The 26,066-nt window shown below is 65.1% G+C and overlaps 1 protein-coding gene across 5 annotated transcripts; it reads right to left on the reverse strand.

Annotated features, from left to right (window-relative positions):
• Nucleotides 1–4,047: 4,047 nt before the first annotated feature.
• Nucleotides 4,048–25,346, reverse strand: ABCD4 (ATP binding cassette subfamily D member 4). 5 transcript variants are annotated; one of them, XM_029064491.2, is made up of 20 exons: nucleotides 25,291–25,346; nucleotides 22,642–22,750; nucleotides 22,423–22,432; nucleotides 21,827–21,954; nucleotides 20,648–20,787; nucleotides 18,893–19,009; nucleotides 17,770–17,895; nucleotides 15,723–15,773; nucleotides 13,036–13,130; nucleotides 12,130–12,251; nucleotides 11,255–11,346; nucleotides 10,557–10,643; nucleotides 9,608–9,813; nucleotides 8,976–9,067; nucleotides 8,618–8,654; nucleotides 8,251–8,300; nucleotides 7,904–7,956; nucleotides 6,253–6,329; nucleotides 5,145–5,260; nucleotides 4,049–4,492 (listed from the first exon to the last, which is right to left on the reverse strand). In XM_029064491.2, exons 1-20 carry the CDS (start codon nucleotides 25,323–25,325, stop codon nucleotides 4,424–4,426), a joined length of 1,812 nt encoding a protein of 603 aa, XP_028920324.1. In that variant the 5' UTR covers nucleotides 25,326–25,346; the 3' UTR covers nucleotides 4,049–4,423. The 5 variants fall into 5 exon arrangements, with proteins under 5 accessions (XP_028920331.1, XP_028920324.1, XP_028920309.1 ...); XM_029064476.2 differs by lacking the exons at nucleotides 21,827–21,954; nucleotides 22,423–22,432 and having other exon boundaries at nucleotides 8,976–9,011; nucleotides 22,633–22,750; XM_029064468.2 differs by lacking the exons at nucleotides 21,827–21,954; nucleotides 22,423–22,432 and having other exon boundaries at nucleotides 22,633–22,750.
• Nucleotides 25,347–26,066: the final 720 nt, after the last annotated feature.

The following is a 26,066-nucleotide window of genomic DNA, read 5'->3' on the forward strand; positions in this document are numbered from 1 at the left end:
ACCCCAGGGCTCCGTACGGTGCCCGGCGCGTAGCGAGAGCTTGACGAATCCCATTCGTCTTATTAAAAGATGAAGACCGGACGCCTCCGTCTCTCACCCGCCGCGTTCCCCCTCACCTCCCCGACTTCCCCATCCCAGTCGACGGCAGCCCGGAGCAAACGTCGGGCCTCCCCCCTCTCCACTTCATCCCGGGCGATGCTGCCCGGATCGTCCTCCTAAAACATCGCCTCCCGAGCGCTCGGCACGGTGCCCCGCACGCAGTGGCTCTCCCCGCCCTCGAGGCCTTCCCGAAACCCCATCTCCTCCGAGAAGCCCTCCCCGGCTCGGCCCCCCTCTTCCCCTTCTCCCACTCCCTTCCGCGTCGCCCGGACCGGCTCCCTTCGCTCTCTCGCCCCCCGCCCTCCGGCCCCACAGCGCTTACGATCATAGCGGTCATTTACTTATTTCTATTCATGGCTCTCGTTGGCTCGTCCGACCGTATCGGTTGAGCGCTTTCTGGGCGGAGAGCGCCGCACCGAACGCTCGGGGGAGCGCGATACAGCCAGACGCGCTCCGGCCCACAACGGGCTCACGGTCTGGGGGGGGGGGGGAGACAGACATTGATACGGATAAATTCATGATCAACGAAAGACGTATCCGTAGCCACCCGTATAACCGGGGACATACGTAGCTGCATATCCACACCTCTACAGATAGGTGCGCGCTGCCTCCCCTACCCCAGACTAGACTGGAAGCTCGCTGCGGGCAGGGAATGGGTCCGGTTATTGTTGTGTCGTCCTCCCCCAGGCGCTCGGCACAGCGCTCCGCACCCAGGAAGCGCTCAGTACATCCGATCGAACGACTGAAGGCGCTCGATAAACACGATCGATTGGCTGCAGGACCCGCCTTCTGGCCACGAGGCGGTGCTCTCGTCCCACACCTCCCGGGCCCGCAGGCTCGGGGAAGGTCAGAAGAAGAAGAAGAAGAAGAATTAGCGATAATAATAATAATAACGTCGGTATCTGCGAAGCGCTTACTAGGCGCAGAGCACCGTTCTAAGCGCCGGGGTAGATACGGGGTCATCGGGTCGTCCCCCGTGGGGCTCACGGCCTTCGTCCCCATTGTCCAGACGAGGTGACCGAGGCCCAGAGAAGTGAAGTGAGTCGCCCACGGTCACACAGCTGACACGTGGCAGGGCCGGGGTTCGAACCCACGACCTCCGACTCCCAGGCCCGGGCTCTTTCCACCGCGCCGCGCCTCCAATGGCAACTGGGGCGTTTGTTGAGCGCCCACCCTGGGCCCGGCACCGCACCAAGCGCCGGGGTGGATATAAGCGGCGCGGCTCAGCGGACGGGGGCCGGGCTTGGGAGGCAGGGGTCACGGGTTCGAATCCCGCTCCGCCTCTCGTCCGTTCATTCGTTGGACGGTATCTATTGAGCGCTCACTCTGCGCAGAGCACTGTGCCAAGCGCTTGTCTCCGGCGGTCCGCCCCCATTCGACGGTAAGCCCGTCGATGGGCAGGGACCGTCTCTGTGGCCGCCTTGTCCGTTCCAAGCGCCCAGTCCAGTGCTCCGCACATGGTAAGCGCTCGATCGATACCACCGAATGAATGGGATGTTCAAATCGGCGACGGACGGAGACCGTCCCCGACGGGCTAAAAGTCTGATCGGGGGGAGACGGGCAGACGAAAACAATGGCGATAAACAGAATCCAGGGGACGGACACCTCATCACCAGACTCGTCAGCTGGGTGACCTTGGGCAAGTCACTTCCCTCCGGTGCGCCTCAGTGACCTCATCCGGAAAACGGGGATGAAGACCGTGAGCCTCGCGGGGGCCGACCCCATGACCCCGCCTCCCCCCCGGCGCTCCGCGCGTAGGCAGCGCTTCACGGAGGCCCACGTGATTATCGTTATCATTAGAAGCAGATCGGGTCGGACCCAGTCCCCGTCCCGCACGGGGCTCCCGGTCGCCGTCCCCATCTGACAGAAGAGGGAACTGAGGCCCGGGGGAGTGAAGCGGCGGAGCCGGGATTCGAACCCATGACCCTCCTGACTCTCGGGTCTGTGCTCTAGTCCCTAGGCCATGCTGCCGCTTAGACCGTGAGCCCGTCGCCGGGCAGGGATCGTCTCCATCTGTGGCCGAACTGTACACTCCAAGCGCTTAGCGCGGCGCTCCGCACCTAGTAAGCGCTCGATAAATACGACTGAACGAACCGACGAATGCTTCCTCCCTCTCTCTCTCTCTCTCGCTTCTATTTCCCATTCCTTCCCGAGCCCCGTACTAAGCACTTGGGAGAGGACGATAGAATCAGCAGACGCATGCCCTGCCCACACGTTCCCCGTCCACGCCGGGTTGACGGGGCCGGACGCCGTACTGAGCGCTGGGGCGGTAGATACGTGCGCATCGGGCCGGATCCGGTCCCCGTCCCACGGAGTTCATTCGTCCGGTCGCCTTTATCGAGCGCTTACTGGGGGCAGAGCGCTGGCCTAGCGTGTCCTAAACGCTCGGTACGGCGCCCCGCGCTCCGTCAGTCGGGTGGGCCGACCGCTCGCTATCGACCGACCGGGTCTCCGGGGTGACCGTGGGCCGGGAAGCGGAGTGAAAGGGCCCCGGGCCCGGGGGTCGTCGGGGGGCCCCGCGTTCCAATCCCGAGGGGCGACCCTGGGCGAGTCGCTCCGCCTCTCTGGGCCTCGGTTCCCTCATCCGTCAGACGGGGACGAAGGCGGTGAGCGGCGTGGGACGGCGGCATCGCCTGGTCTCCGCCCCGGCGCCTAGGGCTCAGGACGGGGCCCGGCCCCGGGAGGAGGGTTTAACGAAGGCCTTAAAAGAGATATCTTACTCTCTGGACATTGGTTCTCCGATTATCTCTCCGGAGATAAGAAAGAGGGGGAAGGGGAAACGGGATTAGATGAATGACCTTTGACTTTTCCCTTCCACCTCCCTCCCTCATGCTGGATTTCTTTGTCCCCCCCCCGCCCCCCGCCCCGTTGAGACAAACCCCTCGTGGGGCTAAGGAGAGCACCTTTAAGCCTTTATCTTTCCCCATTTCCGAGCTACCCTCCCTCCCTCCGTTCCCAATCTCCTCAACGCCTGGTTAAAGAAGCGGCCGCGGCTCAGCGGAGAGAACGCGAGCTTGGGAGTCGCGGGTTCCGATCCCGGGCTCCGCCACTCATCGGCCGGGTGACTTCTCCGAACGCCGGGGGAGAATGGGGAGGAAGACCGTGAAGCCCACGTGGGACCACCTGATTTACTGCGCCTCCCACCCCCCGTGCTCACAACAGCGCTCGGCGCGTAGCGAGTGCTTAAAAACCACCATCGTAATCCTCCTCGTTATTATTAATAATATTAAAGGGCGGCCTCCGGCTCCGTCCCAGGCCTCCGGGGGTCTCCGGGGAGGGGGTTTTCGGGCGGCGGTCTCCGGATCCGAATTACGTCCACCTCGAGGACACGGGGGCGAGGAGGCCCCGTGTGGCGCAGGGGGAACGTGGACGGAGGGAGCACACCGCGACCCAGTCTGACCGTTGGGCGTCGGATCGTCCCCCCCCGAGCGCTCGGGAGAGCGCTCCGCGCGCGCTGAGCGCCGGGTAAACCCGACCGACGCTTCTCCGGCTCCTCCCTCGGCAGCCTCCCCGTGCCACAAGGGGCCCGGTGAAGAACGGAAGAGAAAGGGGCGGAAAGAGCCGAACCCTTCTGTAGCGCGATCCGTTTCGCTCGGTGGTGCTGGTCTCGCCTTTTTAGGGTCCGCGTTCATTTGACGAGGCCGGACGCTGTCCCACGGGGGACTCGGAGTCTGAGCGGGGGGGAGACCGGGAGAACTGAGGTAGAGAGGTGAAGGGACTTGCCTAAGGTCACCCGGCAAGCAGGCGGCAGAGCGGGGATTAGAACCCACGACCTTCCGACGCCCGGGCCCGGGCTCCACCCGCCGGGCCGGACGTCACCCCAGCCCGTTCCTCCTATCGGCGATTTGACGGCGGTCTCCCCCGCGAGACCGTAAGCTCCTCGAAGGCAGAAATCGTGCACGCAGACGCCCGGAGTCACAGCCCCCTCCCCGCCGAAGGACAGATGCCTACCTGTGGCGGTCACGGCATTTATTGAGCACTTGCCGCGCGCCGCACACCTCGCCGAGCGCGCCTCCCGCGCCCCGGACGGCTCCACCGGGGGGAGGGGGTTCGAGGAGCGCGGGGCCGGCGCACTCGCGATTCCTTTCATCCGAAAGCGGTCGTCGGGGCTGGAGACGGCGCCGGCGGAGGGGGGAGGAGGGGGTTTCTCTGCCCGCCGGATGCGCCCGGGCGGAACCGGCGGGAACGTCCTCCCTCAGCGCCGCAGCCGTTCCCACCCGTCGGTCGGCGAGACGGAGAGTCTCTTCCCTCCGGGCCCCGTCGGTTTCCGGACCCGTGCCCTCGGGCTGCCCGGGCCCCTCCCCGCTTCATCCTCGGGGCTCCTTCATTCCTTTTTGACGCGCCTCAATTCCCATCTCCCGTCTCCGCAGAGGTTCAGGATCGAGGAGTGAAACTACAACAGCGGGGACGAGGTTCGGGGCTCCCCTCCGGGTCGGAGGCGGGACCTTCTCGGGTCCCCTTCCTTCTCCGAGCGCCGGCCCCCTGCCCGTTTCGTCTCCCCCCTCTGGGCTCGCCGTGGGCAGGCACGGCGCCTACCGGCTCCCTTTAGGGTTCACTCCCCCAAGCGCTCAGTACGGCGGTCTCCCCCCTAGGAACAGCTTAACACGCCGGATCGACAGACGGAGCCCTCGCTCGGTAGCCGTCGGCCTTCCCTCCCCGGCGCGGGGGCCGCTGGGCCCATACCCCTACCCGTCGTCGTATTTCTCTCTACTAACGTCCGCCTCCCCGCCCTGAGCTCGTCCCGGGCAGGGAAGGTGTCCCTTTATTGTTGTACGGCGCCCCCCCCCCCCCCCCCGCGCTCGGAAGAGCGCTCCGCGCACCGTAAGCGCCCGCCAAATGCCGCCGAACGGACACCGCCTCCAGCCGGGGCCGGCCCGGAGGATGCGAGGCTATCCGCGGGCGGCGGCCCAACCGCCCCCCCCCCCGGATCCCGGGGCCCCTCCCCCCGGACGGCCCACCCGGGCCGGCTCCCGACGGCCCCCGGCCGCTGCGGGGAGCGGGCCGGCCCGCCGCACGGAGGAGACGGGCCCACCCGGGCCGCTCACCTTCTCCAGGCTGCGGCGATGGCCCACGCTGATGAGCGTCATTCCCAGTTGCTGGCAGATCCGATACAGCTCGCTCTCCGCTTCCTCCGTCAGCGCGCTGGTGGCCTCGTCCAGGACTGCCGGTGCGGGGGGGGGAAGGACGGGCGGGAGACGGAAGCAAGGATCAGCCGAGGTCCCGCCGGGCCGCCTCTACCCTCTCCGAAACGGTTCCCGCCCGCTCCGTGAGGTGAAAAGGCCGCGACGGTCTCCTGGCCGACCTCCCCGCCTCCCCCCGCTCCAGTCCCCGCTTCTCTCGGCCGCCCGGATCCTTTTTCTACCGAAACCTCCAGGCCGAGTCCCCCCCCCCGGCTCCTCACGCGACCCCAGCGGCCGCCCCTCCCTCTCCGCGTCCTCGCCGGCGCCTTTCAAGCCCCCCCCCCAACCTCTCCTCGCTGCTCTCCTACCGCGACCCAGCCGGCGCGCCCCGCTCCTCTCGTGCCGACCTCCTCGCCGCGCCTTCGTCTCGTCGATCTCGCCGCCCGCCTCTAGCTCCCGTCCCGCCCCTGGCCCGGATCCCCCTTCTCCACACCCGACGGACGTTCCCCGTCCCCGCCCGTGAAGCCTTGTTGAAGCCTTCCTTCCCGCTCCCTCGCGCAGCACGTTTCCGCTCGGGACTCGTTCCCTTTCTTCACCCTCCCCCCGCCCCCCGGCCCCACAGCGCTCACGTACACCTCTGCGCATCCGAGAAGCGGCACGGCCCAGCGGCAGGAGCCCGGGCTCGGGAGTCAGGGGACCTGGGTTCCCGTCCCGGCTCCGCTACCCGTCTCTGCTTCGCCTCCCCGGGCCTCGGTTCCCTCATCCGTAAAACGGGACTCGAGACTGAGCGCCCCGGGTGGACCGGGTCCGACCGGCCCGGCCCGTGGCTACCCCGGCGCTTATCGTCTCTGATTCTTTGCCACTGATAGTCCGTCTCCTCCTCTAGACCGTAGGCTCGAGGCGGGCAGGGAACGATATTGGACACGGTCGCGCACGTCCCCCAACGCTCGGTAGTTACGACGGACGGAGGCCCGGCCGACGGCCCCGCCCCCCCCCCCCCCCCCCGCCCCACGACCCCCGCGCCCTCGCCCACCTGCGTATCGGGGTTGGAGATAGAAGAGCCGGGCGAAGGAGAGTCTCTGCATCTCCCCCGGGGACAGGACGTCGTACCTGGGAAGGGCAGATGCGACCGACGCGTCACCCTCCGAGGAAGGGAGCGGACGGGGCCGGGTGGAGGACGGAGGATGGCTCCCCGCGCTAGACTCTCGGCTCGTGGCGGGCAGGGAACGCGTCCGGTCACTCCCCCGCGAGCGCTCAGCCCCTCCTACGCAACCACGGCTTCTCGCGGCGGGAGAGGTGGCCGACGCGGCTCGGGGCTCTGCCCCCGCGGGAGATTCCCTCACCCGGGTCCCCCGGAACGGAAGGGTCCGGGCCGAAGCGTCAGACGGAGTCCATCCGCGGCGGTAATCTGGGGGAGGGTCGGAGGCGGACGACCCAGGGGCCCAGAGGTCGATTCCTTCATCCGCGCGCTCGAAGACGACAGCGCTCGCGTGTTTTTTACCGAGAAAACCCGACGGGTGGCGTTTCCTGGGACGACCACAGATCGCGGCCGCAGACGGGGCGTTCGCGTCGGATGACGACGGAGCGCTCGGCACGGCGCCTGGCGCACGCTAAGCGCTCGATCGATGCCATGGGATGAAGGAACGGAGCAGCCGGCCTCTCCCCCCTCCCCTCCTCTCCTCCCGGCCCGTCGCCCACGGCCTCTCGAGGGTCACCTGGGGGTCCCGGCCCCCGAGGGGAGACCCCCCCCCCGCCAACCTCCGGACCCACCGAGGGGACGGGGGTCTGCGGAAGGCAGGGCGCCGCGGGGGGGAGTCGCCCGTCTCCGCCGCGGGCGGTCCCCCACTCAGCCGGCCAGAGGCCCCGTCGGAGAGGGACCGGTTAGAGCCAGACTGACGACGCGGACGGGCCCCCGCGACCCGCCCGCCCCCGCCTACCTCGCCTCGCCGCTTTCCTCCGCCAACCCAGCCCGCGCGCTCCGCTCCTCCGCCGCTCACCTTCGCGCGGCACCTCCGTCTCGCCGACCGGGGACGCCCTCCCCCCTCCAACGCGACCGCCAACGCCCCTCCCCGCCTTCGGAGCCCGTCTCCTCCGAGGGGCCTTCCCCGACCGAGCCCTCCTTTCCTCTTCCGCCGCTCCCTTCGGCGTCGCCCTTCCGCTTGAATTTGCGCCCTTGATTCACCCCACCCCCAGCGCTCCTGTCCGATCGGGTTGTCTTGTTTTTGTCCGTCCCTCTCCCCCGATTGGACCGTGAGCTCGTCGACGGGCAGGGACGGTCTCCATCTGTTGCCCAACGCGCTCGGTCCAGTGCTCCGCACGTAGTGAGCGCTCGATGAAGACGATCGAATGAATGACTATCTGCAATCCATTCACACATCTCAACGTCCGCCTCGCCCTCTAGACCGTAAGCCCCTCGTGGGCCACCGACCGGCCACGCTGCACTCTGCCGAGCGCTTAGCGGAGTGCTCCGTCCGATGCTCCGCAAAGAGCGAGCGCTCGCTAGACCCCGCCGACGGCTAACCGGGTCTGACGTAAGTCCCGTCCCACGTGAGGGTCTGGCGGGGAGGGCAGGCGCGCATCTCATCCCCATTTGACAGATGAGGGCACTGAGGTACGGGGAGCCTCCGGGGGCTCGGAAGACGGTTTCCAGGCCCCCCCGCCCCCCCCCCGCCCCCGGTCCTTACCAATTCCAGTCCACCTGTGCATCCAGTCCCCCGGTCCTGGTCGCCAAGCCGGCCTGGACGACAGACCGACGAGAGGAGAGGGGTCAGGTCTCCGTTTCCAGGTCTCCCCCGTCCCCTTGCCAAACCGCCGGCGGCCTCTCCCCTTCCCGCCGAGCCTCCCTCCCCCCCCGCCGCCCGGGGCCACGTCCGGGCCTCGGACCCGACCTCCGCCCCCGTCTCACGGGGCGGCGTACGAGGCTCGGCAAATAGGACCGAGGGAACGGACGACCGCGTGAGCGCCGACTGGATCCCGAGCTTCCCGAGGCCCGGGGGGGGGGACGACGACGACGACGACGACGACGACTCACCACCCCTGCCAGCTCCAGGAATCTCAGAATCCTCTCGTCGTCCACGGACCCTGGAAGAGCAGGAGCGTTTCGGCTCCGGGGGGCCGGCTGGCCGGGGCAGGGAGGGGAAGGCCTATCGGGTTTTAGGGGGAGGAGCGCGGGACCGGGGCTCTGGTCTAGATCTGTCGACGGCGAGGTCGTCGCGGGCAGGGGATGTGCCCGTCTACCGTTCGCCCGTCCACTCCCGGGCGTTCGGTACGGCGCTCCGCACGCAGTGGGCGCTCAATCGACACGCCCTAACGAACGAGCGGAGAGAGGCTGGGGGGCCGGGACTGAAGAAGGGGAGGGGCGAATGGGGAGAGGCGCCTCGACTGGACGCCCTGCTTACCTGAAGCCGGGTATATCTCCTTCAGCGGATAAATCACCTGCGGAGGCAAAAACCAGGCCAGCCCGGGGGCCGGTGGAAGCTGAGAGCTCAGCGCTGCCCGCCGAGCTCAACTCTCGCCGGTCGAGACGCTTCGCTCGTTCGTTCCGTCGTATTTATCGAGCGCCCGCTGCGCGCGGAGCGCCTGGCGAGGGCCGTCCGGCTTCCCAGGCGGACGCGCGTCAACCCCCCGGCGGCCCCGACGCAGACACACGCGGGCCGATCCGCGCGCGGAGACCCTCTCTCCCGGCGAGGGGGGATTAGAGGAGCCCCCGGCAAGCGACTGACCGGCCCCGGGGCGGGGGCGGACCGCGCCACTGACCTGCTCCCGCAGCGTCCCGTCCGTGAAGAAGGGTCTCTGCGGCAGGAAGAGCACCCCGTGGGGTCCGAAACACGTCAGCATCCGCACGCTGCCTGCGGGACAACCCCCCCCCGCCCCCGCACGACCCCGTCAGATCCCGGAGACGCGGCGGGAATCCCAATCCTCAACGGGAACGCGGAAGATCCGAATGCGGAAACCCGCATTCCACATCTCGGCTTCAGAGAGGCGGCCTGACTCAAGCGACTCGGGTTCCGATCCCGGCCCCGCCACCCGGCCGCCGCGCGACCCCGGGCGACTCGCCACTTCTCTGGGCCTCGGCTCCCTCGTCCGTAAAACGGGGCCGAAGACCGTCAGCCCCGCGGGGGACGGGGACCGCGGACCGCGTCCGGCCCGGTCGGCTCGTACCGGAGCTCGGGACGGTGCCCGGCCCGCGGTGAAGACGAGTCCCGTGAGAGCGCTCGGCACGGCGCTCTGCACGCAGCGAGCGCTCGGGAAGTTCGATCGGACGGACCGTCGTCGTCACGCCCGCCCTCCCGGGGCCCCCGGTCCCGCTCGCGCCGAAGCGGGGGGGGGGGGCGGCCGGCTTCCCCGGACCCGACGCGGACGCCGGCGGACCCCCGGCGGCGGCTCACCCCGGGCGGTCTCCCAGAGGCCCCCCAGGACCCTGAGCAGGGAGGTCTTGCCGGTGCCCGTGTTGCCCGTGATGAAGAGGCTCTGGCCCCGGGAGACGGTCAGGCTCAGGTCTCGGATCAGCGGCGCGTCCGAGGAAGGCGCCGAGACGGAGATCCGGTCCAGGAGGAAGGCGGCGTCCGCCGGCCCCGTCTGCTCCCCCGGAGCCCTGAGAGCCGGGACGGGACGATCCGGATCGAGCGGGGGGCCGGGGACGAGCGGGGTGGCGGGTCGGGGAGGGTCGCTCCTTCATTCATTCCATCGCATTCGTCCATTCGGTCGTATCTGCCGAGCGCCTACCGCGTGCTAACTGTGGACTAAGCGCTTGGCAAGTACCATTCTGTGGTCCGCCTCCCCCTTCTAACACTAATAACGTCGGTATCCGGTCAGCGCTTCCTACGCGCAGAGCAGCGTTCTAAGCGCCGGGGGAGATACGGGGTCATCGGGGCGTCCCACGTGAGGCTCACGGGCTTCATCCCCGGTTTCCAGAGGAGGGAACCGAGGCACAGAGAGGTGAAGGGACTTGCCCACGGTCACACAGATTTACCCAGCTGCTCAGGGTAACTCTGCCTTTCAGAGCCTTAGCGGGGACTCTCCGGGGTCAGGCCCATTGGCTGTCGACCGATCGATCGGTCACACGGCACTAAGCCTCGGGAGAGCGCGATCCTCAGAATTAGCGGCCGCGTGCCCCGGCTAAAGGCCGTCGGCCCCAAGCGGGACGGGTCTAAGCGGGACCTCGTATCCACCCCGGCGCGTAGGACGGTGCTTGGCGCCCGGGAAGCGCTTAACGGATCCCTCGATGATTAGCGGAGGGCTACGGGGGGCAGGCCCGGGAGTCCCGCGATCGAATCCCGTGGGCGGGCAACGCAGAGAGAAGAAGAAAATCGCCACTCTCTACACTCGGATACTCACTTGTCAGAGTTCCAGTCGTTCCGGTCGGACTCCAAATCTTGGGATTGCGGGGCCAACTCCGCTAACGTTTCCCGCAGCTCTCCGATCCTAGAAAACATACGGAGACCCCGAGCCGGGGTCCAGCATCGACCCTCCTCTCTCTCTCACGCTCCCTCTCGTATTTTTGGTTTTTTTTTCTTTTCACATGGCACCCGCTAAGCACTCGCTACGTGCCGGGCGCCGTTCTAAGCGCTGGGATGGGTACAGGTTCATCAGGTCGGACACCGTCCCCGTCCCGCACGGGGCTCACGGTCTAAGAAGGAAGACCGGGCGTTTGAACCCCCGTTTTCCAGGTGAGGAAACCGAGGCCCAGAGAAACGCGACCCGCCCGAGGTGGCGCACCGGGCACGAGGCAGAGCTGGGATTCGAACTCCCGCCCTCCGGGTGCTCTTTCCACCAGGCCACGTTGCCTCTCTTCCCTCTCTCATCTATAAGGTCCTCGTGGGCGGGGAACGGGTCGACCCATTTCGTATACGGTAGCAGCACGGCCTAGCGGACGGAGCCCGGGCCCGGGAGTCCGAGGGTCCTGGGTTCGGATCCCGGCTCCGCCACTCGTCTGCTGTGTGATCTTGGGCTATTCCCGCCCCGGCTAACTCTACGACCCGATGAGGGGGCTTCCGGCGGTCCCGAAGGCCCGTCGCCCGAGGACGGAGTCTCACCGGTGAGTGTAGCCGGCCACGTCGGAGAGGGTGGTGGAGAGGTCGATGAGCTGGGAGAAGCAGCCGATGAGGTAAATGGACACGAAGGCATTCTAGGAAAGGCGGGAGGAGACACGGGGGCGTGAGTCGCGGGGCGGGAGGCGCTCCGGGTGTCGGGCCTGGGTCTGTGGGGCGGTGGGCCGCTCCCGCGGCGGTGCTTCTGGGGCCGGAGGAGACCACCCGGCAGAGGAGGAGGGGAGGAAGAGGACAGGAGGGCAGGAGGAGGAGAAGGAGAGGAGGAGGAGGAGGAGGAGAAGTGGCGAGGAAGATGGGACGAGGAGGAGGAGAGAAGGCAGAGGAGAGGCAGAGGAGAGGAGAAGAAGAAGAGGAGGAAGAGGAGAGGAAGAGGAAAAGGAGGAGAGGAGGAAGAGGAAAAGGAGCAGGAAGAGGAGAGATGAGGAAGAGAAAGGGAGGAGGAGAGGAAAAGGAGAGGAGGAGGAAAATGAGCAGGAGGAGGAAGAGGAGAGGAGGAAGGAAAGGAGGAGGAGGAGAGGAAGAGCAAGAGGAGGAAAAGGAGCAGGAGGAGGAAGAGAAGGAGCAGGAGGAAGAGGAGGAAGAAAAGGAGTAGGAGGAGAAGAGAGGAGGAAGAGAAAGGGAGGAGGAGGAGGAGAGGAGGAAGAGAAAGAGGAGAGGACGAAAAGAGAGAGAGGGAGAGGAGAGGAAAAGGAAAGGAGGAGGAGAAGAGGAGGAAGAGGAGGAGGAAAATGAGCAGGAGGTGGAAGAGGAGAAGCAGGCGGAAGAGGGGGAAGAAAAGGAGCAAAAGAAGAGGAGAAGAAGAGAGAGAGGAGAGGAGGAGAGGAGGAAGAGGAGAGGAGGAGGAGCCCCACGGGCCTCACCTTGCTGACGAGGGCACTGAGGTCCGCGGGGCTCAGGTCGCCGTAGACGCCACTGAAGATGGGGATGGCGATCACCACGTAACTCAGGATGCTGCCCAGGTATTCGAAGGTGTTGATGCCAACTGGACACCAGGACGGACCGGGTTACCGGGCGGGAACCGACCTCCGCGCTCTCCTCCGCCGGGGCGGGAAGCTGGGAGCCGGCTCTACACCGTCAGGTGCGCGCGGTGGCCAGGGAACGTGTCCACCGACTCTGTCCGATCCCCTTCTCCCCAGCCCTTGAGCGCAGTGCTCTGCGCACAGTAAGCGCTCGATAAATAGCACTGATTGATACCCAGGCCCGGGCCCGCTCAGGGGTAGTAATAACGACAATCGCGGTATCCGTTAAGCGCTTCCTACGCGTCAGGCACCGTCCTAAGCGCCGGGGTGGGTACGAGCCAATCGGGTCGGACGCGCTCCCTGTCCCACGTGGGGCTCGCGTGAGGCTCGATCCCCGTTTTCCAGGTGAGGAGACTGAGGCCCGGAGAAGCCAAGTGACCGGCCCGAGGCCACGCCGCAGACTGGGGTGGGTGGGTGGGAGAGCCTAGGGGACGGCAGATCCTCCACCTACGGGTCCTCTGTCGTCGCCCTCAGTGCAAGCTCGCCGTGGACGGGGACCGTGTCCCGCCGACTCTTTTTATTTTGTCCCCTCCCTCTCCGTCCGGTGCCCTGCACACGGTAAGCGCCCAATAGATACGCGCGACTGACTGACGGATAAGCCCGGCGGATACGAATAATACTGACGACGGATAACTGTGGGATCTGCCAAGGGCCCACGATGTGCCAGGCACCGTCCGAAGGGCCGGGGCGGATAAGACGCAGTCCCACGCGACCGCGGTCGGAAAGAGCCCGAATCCGTCATCTTACTGTACAGCCACAGCTCTCGGGTCATCAATTCCTTCTGCGTCCGCAGGAGTCTCTGCAGCCGGCGGTCCGTCCGCGCGTGCTCCACGTAGCCAGCTCTGACAAGAAAAATAACGGTACTCGTTGAGCGCTCACTACGAGCCCGGCACCGTTCTAGATGCCGGGGTAGAGAGCGGCTAAAGGGGTTGGACGCGGTCCCTGGCCCGCACGGGGCTTCCCAGCCTTCCGGGTGAGGGAACTGAGGCCCAGAAGCCGAGTGTCCGGCCCAAGGTCGCGCGGCGGAGGGGCGGCGGGGCCGGGATCGGAACCCAGGTCCTCCTTCTGACTCCCAGGCTCTGGAAGGCAAAGAAGGGGAGGGACTCCGGCTTGTTCCTCCCTTCAGGGGCCGGATGCTCAGTACGGGGTCCGGCACACGGCGGGCGCTCGACAAATGCCGTCGTCGTCGTCATTCCGGGTCGCAGGCGGAGACTCGACGCGCTACAGGGCTCCGGCGGAAACGGCCACATTTCTTGGGTTCTCGGTGTCCCCCCGTGGCACGCAGCCCAACCCACGGAGAACGACTGAAGGGCAGGCCCGGGGCAAATACAGATAATCGGTCAATAATGATGATGATGATAATGGCATCCGTCGAGCACTTACTACGTGCCAGACGCTTGACTAAGCGCCGGGGTGGATGCGAGCACATCGCGTCGGACCCAGTCGCCGTCCCCCGTGGGGCTCATCCCCACGGGCTCCATCCCCATCTTACAGATGAGGGAACCGAGGAAGAGCGAGGCGAGGCGCCTCGCCCGCCGTCGCACGGCGGACGAGCCGCGGAGCCGGGATCGGAACCCACGGCCTCCTGACCCCCAGGGCCTGCGGCCATTAAGCCGTGCTTCTTCTCCAATCAGTGGCATTTATCGAGTGCTTATTACCTTCGGAGCGCTCGGGGGAGAACGACGGGATTAGGAGACAGGTTCCCTGCCCGTAAAGAGCTTACGACGATGAGAATCACAGTTTTCGTTAAGCGCTCGCTAAGTGTCTGAGGGGGAGGGAGAACGGGTATTTAAATCCCCATTTTACGGTCGAGGAGACCGAGGCTCAGAGAAGCGAGGTGACTTGCCGAGGGCGCAGCCGGGATTAGAACCCGGGTCCCCTGCCTCCCGGCCCCGTGATCTCGGCCACCGCGTCAGCCCCCGAACCCGGCCCCCTCAAGACCGTAACGCCGCCGAGACGGAGGGGGAAAGCTTTCCCCGGGGGATTCGCTGGAGAAGGCTCGGGCGCGGGGCATCTCCTCCTCCACCCACGGTGCCCCAGAGCGGGGGGCAGAAACGTCGGCCCGGCGGCCCCGGTCAGAGGGACCCGGGTTCTCATCCCGCCTCCGCCCCTCGGCAGCCGCGTGACCCCGGGCCAGTCGCTTCACTTCTCCGGGCCTCGGTTCCCTCCTCTGGAAAACGGGGGGGGGGGGGGGGGTGAAGACCGGGAGCCCCACGCGGGACGGGGACGGGGTCCCACCCGCTCAGCTTGTGTCTCCCCCAGTATTAGAACAGCGCCCGGCACACGGTGAGCGCTTTACAGTTATCATTACATTGTTGTTAAAATAACAACCAGGCTGCCGAGTGCAAGCCGGCCCACTTCACTCCTCTCCTGCCCGCCTCCCTCATCCCGTCTAGCTCGCCGCCGACCTCTCGCCCACATCGCCCTCCCCGCTCCGACCCGACAGGCGACGTCCGTCCCCGCTTCCGAAGCCTTATGGAAGACCCGTCTCCTCGGGGAGGCCTTCCCTGACCTCACCCCCCACCCCCTTCCGCGTCGCCCCGACCGGCTCCCGTTATTCGCCGCCCCCCCCGCCGGTCCCGCCCCTCTCCTGTCCCCATCTGTCATTTCTTTCTTTCTATTAACGTCCGTCTCCCCCTCTAGACGATAAGCCCGTTGAGGGCGGGGACCGCGTCCCTTCATCGTTCCGCTGTCCTCTCCCAAGAGTCCCGCGCCCGGCAGGCGCTCCCGGAACACGACTGACCGAAGGGAGGGATGAGGCCGGGGTGGAGACGAGGCCGGAGCGGTTAATGGCGGTATTTTGTTGAGCGCTTACTCCGTGCAGAGCACTGTTCTAAGCGCTGGGGGAGATACGGGGGTCATCAGGTTGTCCCCCGTGGGGCTCACGGTTAATCCCCATTTTACAGATGAGGTCACCGAGGCACAGACTCCCACAGTCCCACGCCAGACCTCTCCTAAGCAAATCCACCCTCCCGACGCCCCCCCACAAGTGGCTTCTCTCCCCATTTGCAGCCGGGGGTTCCGGAAGAAGGGCGGAGGAGGCACCCGGCTCGGCGCAGAGGACGGGCCGGGAATCGCCCCGCGCTTCCATTCCGGGAATGGGGGCGTTGATCATCGACAGCGATCGCGGCACGGGACAAGCCGGGAATCATCCGGGGGCCAAAGGCCGGGGGGGGGGGGGGGGGACACCAGGCTCCCGGGGCGGAGGGTGAGGCGCCTTGGAGCAGCTTAGACCGCTCTGGGAGAGGGTCCGAGTCCCTCCCCGGGACGAGGACGAGCAGCCGAGACGATTCGCCGCCTGCACCCCCGAGGAGATGAATCGGATTTGCTGAGCGCCCTCGCTGGGTGCCAAGCACTGTACGAAGCGCTCGGGAGAGCGGAGATGGGGCGCGGACCCCCCCTCCCCGCCCCCATCGGCACCCAACCCGTCTTACCTATAAAAGGCCGCTGGCTCGGCATTCACCCGAAGTTGCACGTGCTTGAATCTGGAGGGGGGGCAGATGAGTGACGCACGAGAGTCGAGAAACGCTGCGATGCCAGGAACGCCCCCGCCCCGGCCGCTCCCAAGCCCCGTGATGATATAATAACGAGGGCATTTAAGCGCTCACTATGGGCCAGGCACCGTTCTAAGCGCCGGGGAGGATCCCGGCTTGCCCCGCGTGGGGCTCACCGTCTCCATCCCCATTTTCCAGACGAGGTCGCTGAGGCCCAGAGCAGGGGAGCGACTCGCCCGAGGCCACGCAGCGGACGGGTCGGGGAGACGGGAACCCAGAGACTTGACTCTCCGCCGTCGCTCTCCTGGGCCTCGGTTCCCTCGTCCGGAAAGCGGGGAGGGAGCCCGGGAGCCCCATGAGGGACGGGGACCGCGTCCCACCCCGTTATCGTGGATCTACCCCAGTGCCCGGCACCTAGAAAGCCCCTAACCATAAATCTAAAAAGATGAGTTGGAGCCACGTCATTTATTCCGTGAGCCTCGGGTTCCCGCGCCCAACTCTGATGCCTCGCCTCCCGGGGTGGCAGGGCACCGCGAAAGCCGGGTGGCCCGGGGGGTGGGGCCCGGGCCCGGCGGTCCGAAGGCCCTGGGTTCGAATCCCGGCTCGGCCCCTTGGCCGCCGGGTGACCCGGAGCAACTCGCTCGGCTTCTCTGGGCCTCGGTTCCCTCCTCCGGAAAATGGGGATGAAGACGGGGAGCCCCACGTGGGACGAGCTGATAACCCTGTACCTACCCCAGCGCCTAGAACAGGGCTTGGCACGTCGTGAGTGCTCAGCAGATCACAGCAAGCGCCGAAATCCCCTTATCATCAGTGCTCGGAACAGCCGCGGCCCATAGTGAGCGCTTAAATCCCCTTATTGTCGGCGCTCAGAACAATCCGCGGCCCGTAGCGAGCGCTTAACCAATACGTTAGCGGCGCTTAGAACGGTCCGCGGCAATAGTGAGCGCTTAAATCCCCTTATCCGCGCTCAGAACGGTCCGCGGCCCGTAGCGAGCGCTTAACCAATACGTTAGCGGCGCTTAGAACGGTCCGCGGCAATAGTGAGCGCTTAAATCCCCTTATTATCCGCGCTCAGAACGGTCCGCGGCCCATAGCGAGCGCTTAACCAATACGTTATGAGCGCTTAGAACGGCCCGCGGCCCATAGTAAGCGCTTAAATCCCCTTATTATCCGCGCTCAGAACAATCCGCGGCCCATAGCGAGCGCTTAACCAATACGTTAGCGGCGCTTAGAACGGTCCGCGGCAATAGTGAGCGCTTAAATCCCCTTATTATCCGCGCTCAGAACGGTCCGCGGTCCATAGCGAGCGCTTAACCAATACGGTATCAGCGCTTAGAACGGTCCACGGCCCATAGTAAGCGCTTAAATCCCCTTATTATCCGCGCTCAGAACAATCCGCGGCCCATAGCGAGCGCTTAACCAATACGGTTAGCGGCGCTTAGAACGGTCCGCGGGCAATAGTGAGCGCTTAAATCCCCTTATTATCCGCGCTCAGAACGGTCCGCGGCACGTAGCGAGCGCTTAACCAATACGTTTTAGCGGCGCTTAGAACGGTCCGCGGCAATAGTGAGTGCTTAAATCCCCTTATTATCAGCGCTTAGGACCGTCTGCCCCCCATAGTAAGCGCTTATATCCCCTTATTATCCGCGCTTAGAACAGTCCGTGGCCCATAGTGAGCGCTTAACCAATGCGTTATCAGCGCTGAGAACAGTCCACGGCCCACAGTGAGCGCTCAAATCCCCTTATTATCCGCGCTTAGAACGGTCCGCGGCGCAGAGAGGGCGCTTCACCAATCCCCTCGTCATCCGCGCCTAGAACAGTCCACGGCCCTTAGCGAGCGCTTAACGGACACCGTCCTAATCATCATTAGGGTCGCCCGGGCGGGGGGATTCCCCAAACCGGAGCCAGCCGCCCCCGCCGGAAGAGGCCCCGGGGTCCGAGGGTGAGGGAGGAGGGGGCCGGGGGGAGTCGGGCTGGGCGCCCCCACCTGAAGTCTCCCTCCAGCTTCTCCTGCTGCACCAGCTTCGCCACGATGGGGCCCATCAAGACTCGGTTCACCAGCGTCCCCACGACGAAGTAGGCGAAGATGCTCCCGGGCCCCAGCCAGCCCGTGCTGGACGACGAAGCCAGAGAGGCGGGGGGATGACGGCCCGCCGCGGCCCCGGGACCCCCCGCCCCCCCCCCAAGCCCTGGGGGCTCCCGGCAGGCGGACAGAGAAGCCCGACGGCCTCTCGGGCGGAGCCCGGCGCCGGGCTCCGCCCGGTTCTCCTCCCGGCTCTCTGCCGCGTGACCTTGGGTCGGTCACTTCTCTTCCCCGGACCTCAGGGAGAAGACGAAGACCGGGACGGCCCCGCGTGGCCGACCTCGTCGGCTCGGATCCGCCCCGGCGCTCAGAGTAGTGCTCGGCACACGGTGAGCGCTTAGAAAATATTATTGTTCTTTCAAGCCGGGGTGGTTCCGAGGGAGGGGTTCAGGGCCCCAGTGGAGCGGGAAAGCGGCCCGGCCCGGCGGAGCCCGGCCCCGGGTTCTGATCCCAGCCCCACCGCTCGTCCGCCGGGTGTCCCTGGGCAAGTCACGGCACTTCCCCGGGCCTCGGTCACCTCATCTGTCGAATGGGGATCAGAGGGCGGCCTAGTGCAAAGAGCCCGGGCCGGGGATTCAGAAGCGCCGGGTTCTGATCCTGGCTCCGCCACTGGTCTGCGAAGCGCTCACTACAGCGCTCTGCACACGGTAAGGGCTCGATAAATGCGACGGAGTGAACGAATGACCCGGGCCAAGTCACTTCACGTCTCTATTGGGCCTCAGTCACCTCATCCGGAAAACGAGGATTAAAGCGTGGCTTGGGGAAAAGAGCCCGGGCCCGGGAGTCGGAGGAGGTGGGTGCTGATCCTGGCTCTGCCACGCATCTGCTCTGTGACCTCGGGCAAGTCACTTCGCTCTCCCGTGCCTCAATCGCCCTCATCTGGAAAATGGGGATGAAGACCACGTGGGACAGGGACTGAAGCCAACCGATCCCGTATCTGCCCCGGCACCTAGTGAGCACCTAACGGATGCCCCAGTTCTATTACCATTCTGCGGGACGGGGACGGGGGCGAGGCGGGGGTCGCTACCTGCGGAAGCACTGGTAGGTGTAGTAGACGAGCGTGAAGGGCGAGATGAGCAGCCTGCTGGAGATGGAGCTGAGCTGGCGGCAGAACCTCTCCACGTCCTGGCTGATGCGCTGGTCCCTGGGAAGACGACCCGGGCGCATCCCGACCGTGGAAAACCCGCCCCCTCTCCCTGCCGACCTCCCCGCCTCCCGTCCGTCCCTCGCTCCGCTGCCCGGATCGTCCTTCCACGGGAACGGTCGGGACGCGTCACCCCCGTCCTCCAAAATCTCCGGCGGTCGCCCACCCGCTTCCGTAGCCAACAGAAACCCCTCGCCGTTGGCTTCCAAGCCGTCCGTCCCCCGGCCCCCTCCTCCCTCCCCTCCCCCGGGCCCCGTCCCGCCTCTGGCCCGGGACGCCCTCCCTCCTCAAATCCCACAGACCGTCCCTCTCTCCGGCTTCAAAGCCTTACCGAAGGCCCGCCTCCTCCGAGAGGCCTTCCCTGACTACACCCCCCCTTTTCCTCTCTCCCACTCCTTTCTGCGTCCCCGGCCTTCCTCCCTTCGCTCTCCCCCCCCCCCCCCGACGCGTCCCAACCCCGTAGCAGCTGCGTATGAATCTCTCATTTTATTTATCTGTATTGACGCCTGCCTCCCCCCTCAAACTCTGAGCTCTTCGTGGGAGGGGATCGTCACCGTTTATTCTCGCACCGTTCCTTCCCAAGTCCTCGGTACAGCGCCCTGCACAGCGCAAGCGCTTAATAAATAATAGAGAAGCAGCGTGGCGCAGTGGAAAGAGCATGGGCTTTGGAGTCAGGGCTCATGAGTTCAAATCCCAGCTCTGCCACTTGTCAGCTGTGTGACTGTGGGCAAGTCACTTAACTTCTCTGTGCCTCAGTTCCCTCATCTGTAAAAGGGGGATGAAGACTGTGAGCCCCACGTGGGACAACCTGATTCCCCTGTGTTTACCCCAGCACTTAGAACAGTGCTCTGCACATAGTAAGCGCTTAACAAATACCAACATTAATTAATTAATTAATTAAATACGATCACGTGACAGATTCCCCGCCCGCAGCGAGCCTACAGTCGAGAGGGCTGCCGGGAGCCGAACCCTCGGTCAGTCGGGTCCGAGAGAGGCTCCCTTCCGCCGGCGGTTCTGTCTCAGGCAGCCCCCCGCCTCCGATCTCGGGTGGGGCGGGGGGGGGGGGGGTCCTCCAGGGGGTGGCTACCTCGGCGCCTCAGTTTACCGCCCCCGGAGACAGGCAGTGGCGACGTCTTCCGTGCAAGGGGCTCGGGGCCGAGTCCGGAAGGGGTCTCGGGCGCGGGGGGAGGCCTAACCTCTCGTGGAGGAAACGTTTCCACCTTCCCATAAGGCTGCCTCTCCCGAGCCGATCAGAAGGGCATTTACTGAGCGCTCACTGTGTACGGAGCGCTGTCCCGAGCGCCTGGGAGGGGACGATAGGACGATATAACTGAATATATAGGAAGCAGCGTGACCTCGCGGAAAGAGCCCGGGCCTGGGTTCTAAGCCCGGCTCCTCCGCTTGTCTGCTGTGTGACCGCGGGCGAGTCGCTTCACCTTTCGGAGCCTCGGTCCTCTCCTCTCTAACATGGGGCTTAGGACCGTGGGACGGGGACTGGGCCCCACCCGATTTGCTTGTGTCCGCCCCAGCGCTTAGAAGAGCGCCCGGCCCGTAGCGAGCGTTCGACGAGTGCCGGGGTTATCGTTAGTTATCGCTCAAACCCGAGGGGCTCCGGGCGGGGGGGGGGGGGCTACTCACGGGTTGTCGATGTCATCTCGCAGCACGTTGAGCGTGTAGTACACCCGGCCCAGAAAGTAGTGGCGGTGTAAATGCTCCGTGAGAACCTTCCTCCAGCTGACGTACAGCAGGTTACAGATAAACTGGTCGAGGCTCTTCAGCTGCAGGCGGGGAGGGAGGCCGGGAGGACGGGGAAGAGAAGACGCAGAGATCGCAGCGGCCCCTCTCCCTCCCCGCGGTGGCAGGAGACCATCGGCCAAGGCCGGGGAACGCGACCGCTATACCGTCCCAGGCGTTTGGGACGGTGCTCTGCCCACAGCAAGCGTTCAATAAATACAGCTTCCCCCCTTTCGGAGCCTTATCGAGGAGGGCCCGTCTCCCCCGAGAGGCCTTCCCTGACTGAGCCCCCCTTTCGTCTTCTCCCGCTCCCTTCCGCGTCGCCCCGACTCGCTCCCTTCATTCGTCCGCCGCCTCCCAGCCCCGCGCCGCTTCTGCCCCTATCCGTCATTTCTTTGTTTAGATGCAGGTCTGTCTCCCCGCCTAGGCTAGAAGCTCGTTTTGGGAAGGGAACGGCCGTACTCTCCCAGCTGCTTAGCACAGTGTTCCGCACACGGTGAGCGCTCCACTAATACGCTCGACTGCTCGCCCGAGGCGGCTGGGTCTCGAGACTTCATTCCTTGGAATCGAATCGGTCGTGTTTACCGCACGAGACGGAGATTGAGACGGTCGAAAAGGGACCGTTTCCAACCCGATTTGCTCGGATCCACGCTCGGTACAGTGCCCGGCACATAACAAGCGCTTAACAAACACCGTTTGAAAAAAAAGAGATCCAAGAGCTGACCCTCGCTGAGGCGAGGCTGAGGGGCCAGGAAGGGCTGACCCCTCGTCTCCACTGCCCGGGGTCGCTGCCCCCTCCGGTTCTAGAGGACTCCACCCTCACAACCTCCTTCCTCCTGGGCCGGTCAGCTGGTAAGCCATTTGCTAAGCACCGTTCCAAGCGCCGGGGCGGATCCGAGCTGATCGGGTGGGTCCCGGGCCCCGTCCCGGTCTTCATCCCCGTTTTTCCTAGATGGGCCGAGGCCCAGAGACGTGGGGCGACCTTCCCGGCCGGGTGGCGGAGCGCCGCGGTTAGAACCCGGGGCCCTCCGCCTCCCGGGCCCGGGGCGGAGCCGCTAGGCGGGGAGCGGCCGGGTCTCTTACCGTGGAGTTGAGGATGATGAGGACGAGGGCGAGGAGAGTCACCGCTTTGAATCCGCTCGGGTCTCTGTTCCCCAGGACCCCGTAGAATTGGCTGGGAATCACTCCCACCTGGTAGATCACGAGCTGTTCTGTGGGCACGACAGCAATCGATCGCGCCCGGTCGATCGCTTGCCGTGTCGCACGTAGGAATATCCATAAAAAACGTGGGCGGGGATTCGGTCCGCGAGCGGAACGCGGACGGGATCCGACCCGACTGGCTTGAGTCTACCCCGGCGCTCAGAACGGGGCCCGGCACCGAGTGAGCGCCGAACTAATACCGGAAAAATAACCCCGCCAAAACGCGGCCACCCCGCCACTAGATTGCAGACGCCTGGAGGGGAGAGATCCCGTCCGAGAAGCGGCGTGCTCGGGGGAAAGAGCCCGGGCTCGGGTTCTAAGCCCGGCGCCGCGGCGCCTGTGTGACTTTGGGCGGGTCGCTTCGCTTCCCTGGGCCTCGGGTCCCTCATCTGGAAAACGGGGGTGAAGACCGCGAGCCCCACGTGGGACCACCTGATGACCTCCTATCACCCCCGGCGCTTAAGAAGAGCGGTTGGCACCCAGTAAGTGCTTAAATGCCATCATTGTCATTACCACTAAGTCCATTTTACTCTCCCGAACGCTCAGTACAGTGCTCTGCCTGCGGCGAGCGCTCAGGGACTACCAGCGACTCGAGCTGTCGCCCCGACCGCCGCTTCCCCGGGTGGGGACGGGGGAGACGGGAGGTGGCAGGTTCCCGGGGTAATGACTCCCGGCGACTACGTCATCACCCAAAGTGCCACGCCAAGGAGAGTCAGGAACATCAGGGAATTCCGGGATGACCAGGAGGGAAAGAGGATCGTCTGGATGGTCCAGAACCTTCGGAGGAAACGCAGGTCCAGCCGGGGCCTGGGAGGCGAGGAAGGAGAAGCCGGCGGGAGAGGTTAGCGAGCGTTCCTTCGCTCGGATTTACTGGGCCCTCGCTGTGTGCAGAGCGCTGTACTGAGCGCTTGGGAGAGGACGATATAGCGACGGACGCAATCCCCGCCCGCAACGGGGAGAGAGACGGCAATACAGATCGGTGAACTCAGATATATCCTGCGGGGCTGCGAAGAGCAGAGGGAGCAGGTCGGGGGGGGGACGCGGAAGGGAGTGGGAGATGAGGAGAAGGGGGGCTTAGCCTGGGAAGGCCTCCCGGAGGAGGCTTTGAAGTCGGGGAATGTGTCAGGAAACCGAACTGAGGAACCTAGCGGTGGCTGATGCGGGAAGCTAAAACCTCAGGTCCTCACGCTAACGGTAAAGGAGTTTTGTCAATGAGGTGTCCGTCCCCTTGATTCTATTTATCGCGATCAAGTTGTCTTGTTTCGGTCCGTCTGTCGCCCCACCCGATCAGACTGTGACCCCGGCGATGGGCAGGGCTCGTCTCTGTTGCCGGAATGGTCCATTCCAAGCGCTTAGTACAATGTTCTGCACATAGTAAGCGCTCAATAAGTACGACTGAATGAAGGAATTTGGGGACAGGGGAAAGGGAATTTGGGGACAGATGAGGGGAGGGCGAGGGAAGGTCTCCTTGTGGGTCCGAGCCCCGAGTAAACGAGCCTGGAAGATGCAGTGACATCGAAGCCTAAAAGGAAGATGGCGGGAATGAAACCGAAGAATCTTCGTGCTTGCTCTGTGCTAAACCCTGCCGAGGCGTCCTGGAATTTCCACCAACTCACCCGCCAATTTACTGTGCTTCCACCTTCCTCACCCTTCCACGCTTTGTCCCTAAAATCTGCCCTGCCTCTCTCCCCGGTCCCTCCCTCCCGTCCCCTCTTTGACTCGCCCAGCTTTCCCGGCGGGAGGCATTCAATCGACCGAATTTGTGGAGCGCTTACCGGGTGCCACGCGCTTGGGAGAGGACAGTGACAGACCCGCTCCTGCCCGCGACGAGCTCGGGCTAGAGTATTTCGAGACATTCCCCCACCTCTTCTCAAAATCGACCCGCTCTCTCCTTCCCTCCCCGACGGTTAGGTTAATCAGGTTGGACCCTGTCCCTGTCCTGAGGAGCTCACTCTCTCGATCCCCATTTTACCCCTGAGGTAAGAGGCCCAGAGAAGGGAGGTGACTTGTCCGAGGCCACGCAGCAGACGGGCGGCGGAGCCTGCATTAAAAACCATGACTTTGGGACAGTGCAGAGCACTGCACTAAGCGCTGGGGCGGGTCCCAACTTATCATAGTGGACCCTGTCCCAGGAGGAGCTCACTCTCTCCATCCCCATTTTACCTCTGAGGTAACTGAGGCCCAGAGAAGGGAGGTGACTGGCCCGAGGCCACACAGCAGACGGGTGGCGGAGCCTGCATTAAAACCATGACTTTGGGACAGTGCAGAGCACTGTACTAAGCGCTGGGGCGGATCCCAACTTATCATATTGGATCCTACCCCTGTCCTGAGGAGCTCACTCTCGCAATCCCCATTTTACCCCTGAGGTAAATGAGGCCCAGAGAAGGGAGGTGGCTTGCCCGAGGCCACGCAGCAGACGGGTGGCGGAGCCTGCATTAAAACCATGACTTTAGGACAGGCTGGGGCGGGTCCCAATTTATCATTTTGGACCCTGTCCCAGGAGGAGCTCACTCTCTCAATCCCCATTTTACCCCTGAGGTAAATGAGGCCCAGAGAAGGGAGGTGACTTGCCCGAGGCCACGCAGCAGACGGGTGGCGGAGCCTGCATTAAAACCATGACTTTGGGACAGTGCAGAGCACTGTACTAAGCGCTGGGGCGGGTGGCAACTCATCATATTGGACCCTGTCCCTGCCCTGAGGCGCTCCCTCTCTCAATCCCCATTTTATACCTGAGGTAACTGAGGCCCAGAGAAGGGAGGTGACTGGCCCAAGGCCACACAGCAGATGGGGGGCAGGGCTGGCATTAGAACCATGACTTTAGGACAGCGCAGAGCACTGTACTAAGCGCTGGGGCGGATCCCAACTTATCATTTTGGAGCCTGTCCCAGGAGGAGCGCACTCTCTCCATCCCCATTTTACCTCCGAGGTAAATGAGGCCCAGAGAAGGGAGGTGGCTTGCCCGAGGCCACACAGCAGACGGGTGGCGGAGCCTGCATTAAAACCATGACTTTAGGACAGCGCAGAGCACTGTACTAAGCGCTGGGGCGGGTCCCAACTTATCATTTTGGAGCCTGTCCCAGGAGGAGCTCCCTCTCTCAATCCCCATTTTACCCTTGAGGTAAAGGAGGCCCAGAGAAGGGCGGTGGCTTGCCCGAAGCCACACAGGAAGGAAAGGCAAATATTACCAGAAATGAATAGAGAAATTAAAGAGAATCCCCTTATGACTAAATCTAATAAATCTCCATTTCTTCCCGCCCGTTTCCACACACACACACACACGAACACGATCGCCCCCCCCCCCCCCCCGCGCATGCGCAGACGGTCCCTCCCGCTGCCCGCGCGCTCACCGAGCCCCGGCGCGCGGCGCCCCCCGAGGAGTCATGCGCCCGGTGACGTCACGGTCGCGGCGCGCGCACCCTCCTGCCTCCTCCGGGAAGGAGGGGGGGCGGGGCCGCCGCCAATCCGGCGCTGCCATAGGCGGGAAGGGCCGTGGCCATGGCGACGGGGGCGTGGCCACCGCCCGGAGACCGCCTCCCGTCCGTTTTCATAAGGGGACAGGGGCGTGGCCGTTGAAGGGAGGGGTGGTCATGGCAACGGGGGCGGGGCCACGGCCAGGACCGCCTCCGTCATTCGCATAGGAAGGGGCGCGGCCAACGAAGAGAAGGGCGTGGTCATGACAACGGGGGTGGGGCCACGGTCCGGACCGCCTCCGTCACGTGCATAAGGATCGAAGGGCGTGACCCGCTATTTCCATAAGGGGAAGGGGCGTGGCCAAGGAGAGAGGCGTGGCGACGTCACTTGCATAAGGATTAAGGGGCGTGGTCAGGGGCGACGGGACGTGGCGGTCCGGACCGCCCATACATTTGCATAAGGATGGGGGCGTGGCCAACGAAGGGAAAGGCGTGGTCATGGCAACGGGGGCGTGGCCACAGTCCGGACCGCCTCCGTCACGTGCATAAGGATTGAAGGGCGTGACCGGTGAGAGGGGCGTGGTCACGGCAACGGGGGCGTGGCCACCGTCCGGGCCGCCCAGTCATTTGCATTAAGGATAAGGGCGTGGCCAATGAGAAGGGCGTGGTCACCGTCCGGCCCGCCTCCGCTACGTCTATTAGGATGAAGGGGC

The sequence above is a fragment of the Ornithorhynchus anatinus genome, chromosome 1 (assembly GCF_004115215.2).
Source record: "Ornithorhynchus anatinus isolate Pmale09 chromosome 1, mOrnAna1.pri.v4, whole genome shotgun sequence".
NCBI lineage: Eukaryota > Metazoa > Chordata > Mammalia > Monotremata > Ornithorhynchidae > Ornithorhynchus > Ornithorhynchus anatinus.

Bases quoted from the DNA above. Each gene is read 5' to 3' on its own strand.
- ABCD4 (XM_029064491.2), bottom strand. From the start codon at position 25,325: ATGACTCCTCGGGGGGCGCCGCGCGCCGGGGCTCG. The intron at 20,788-21,826 runs GTAAGAGACCCG...CCCCGCCTGCAG, and splicing joins TCATCATCCTCAACTCCACG to CTGAAGAGCCTCGACCAGTT. The intron at 12,252-13,035 runs GTAAGATGACGG...CCTGGTGTCCAG, and splicing joins CCGAGAGCTGTGGCTGTACA to TTGGCATCAACACCTTCGAA.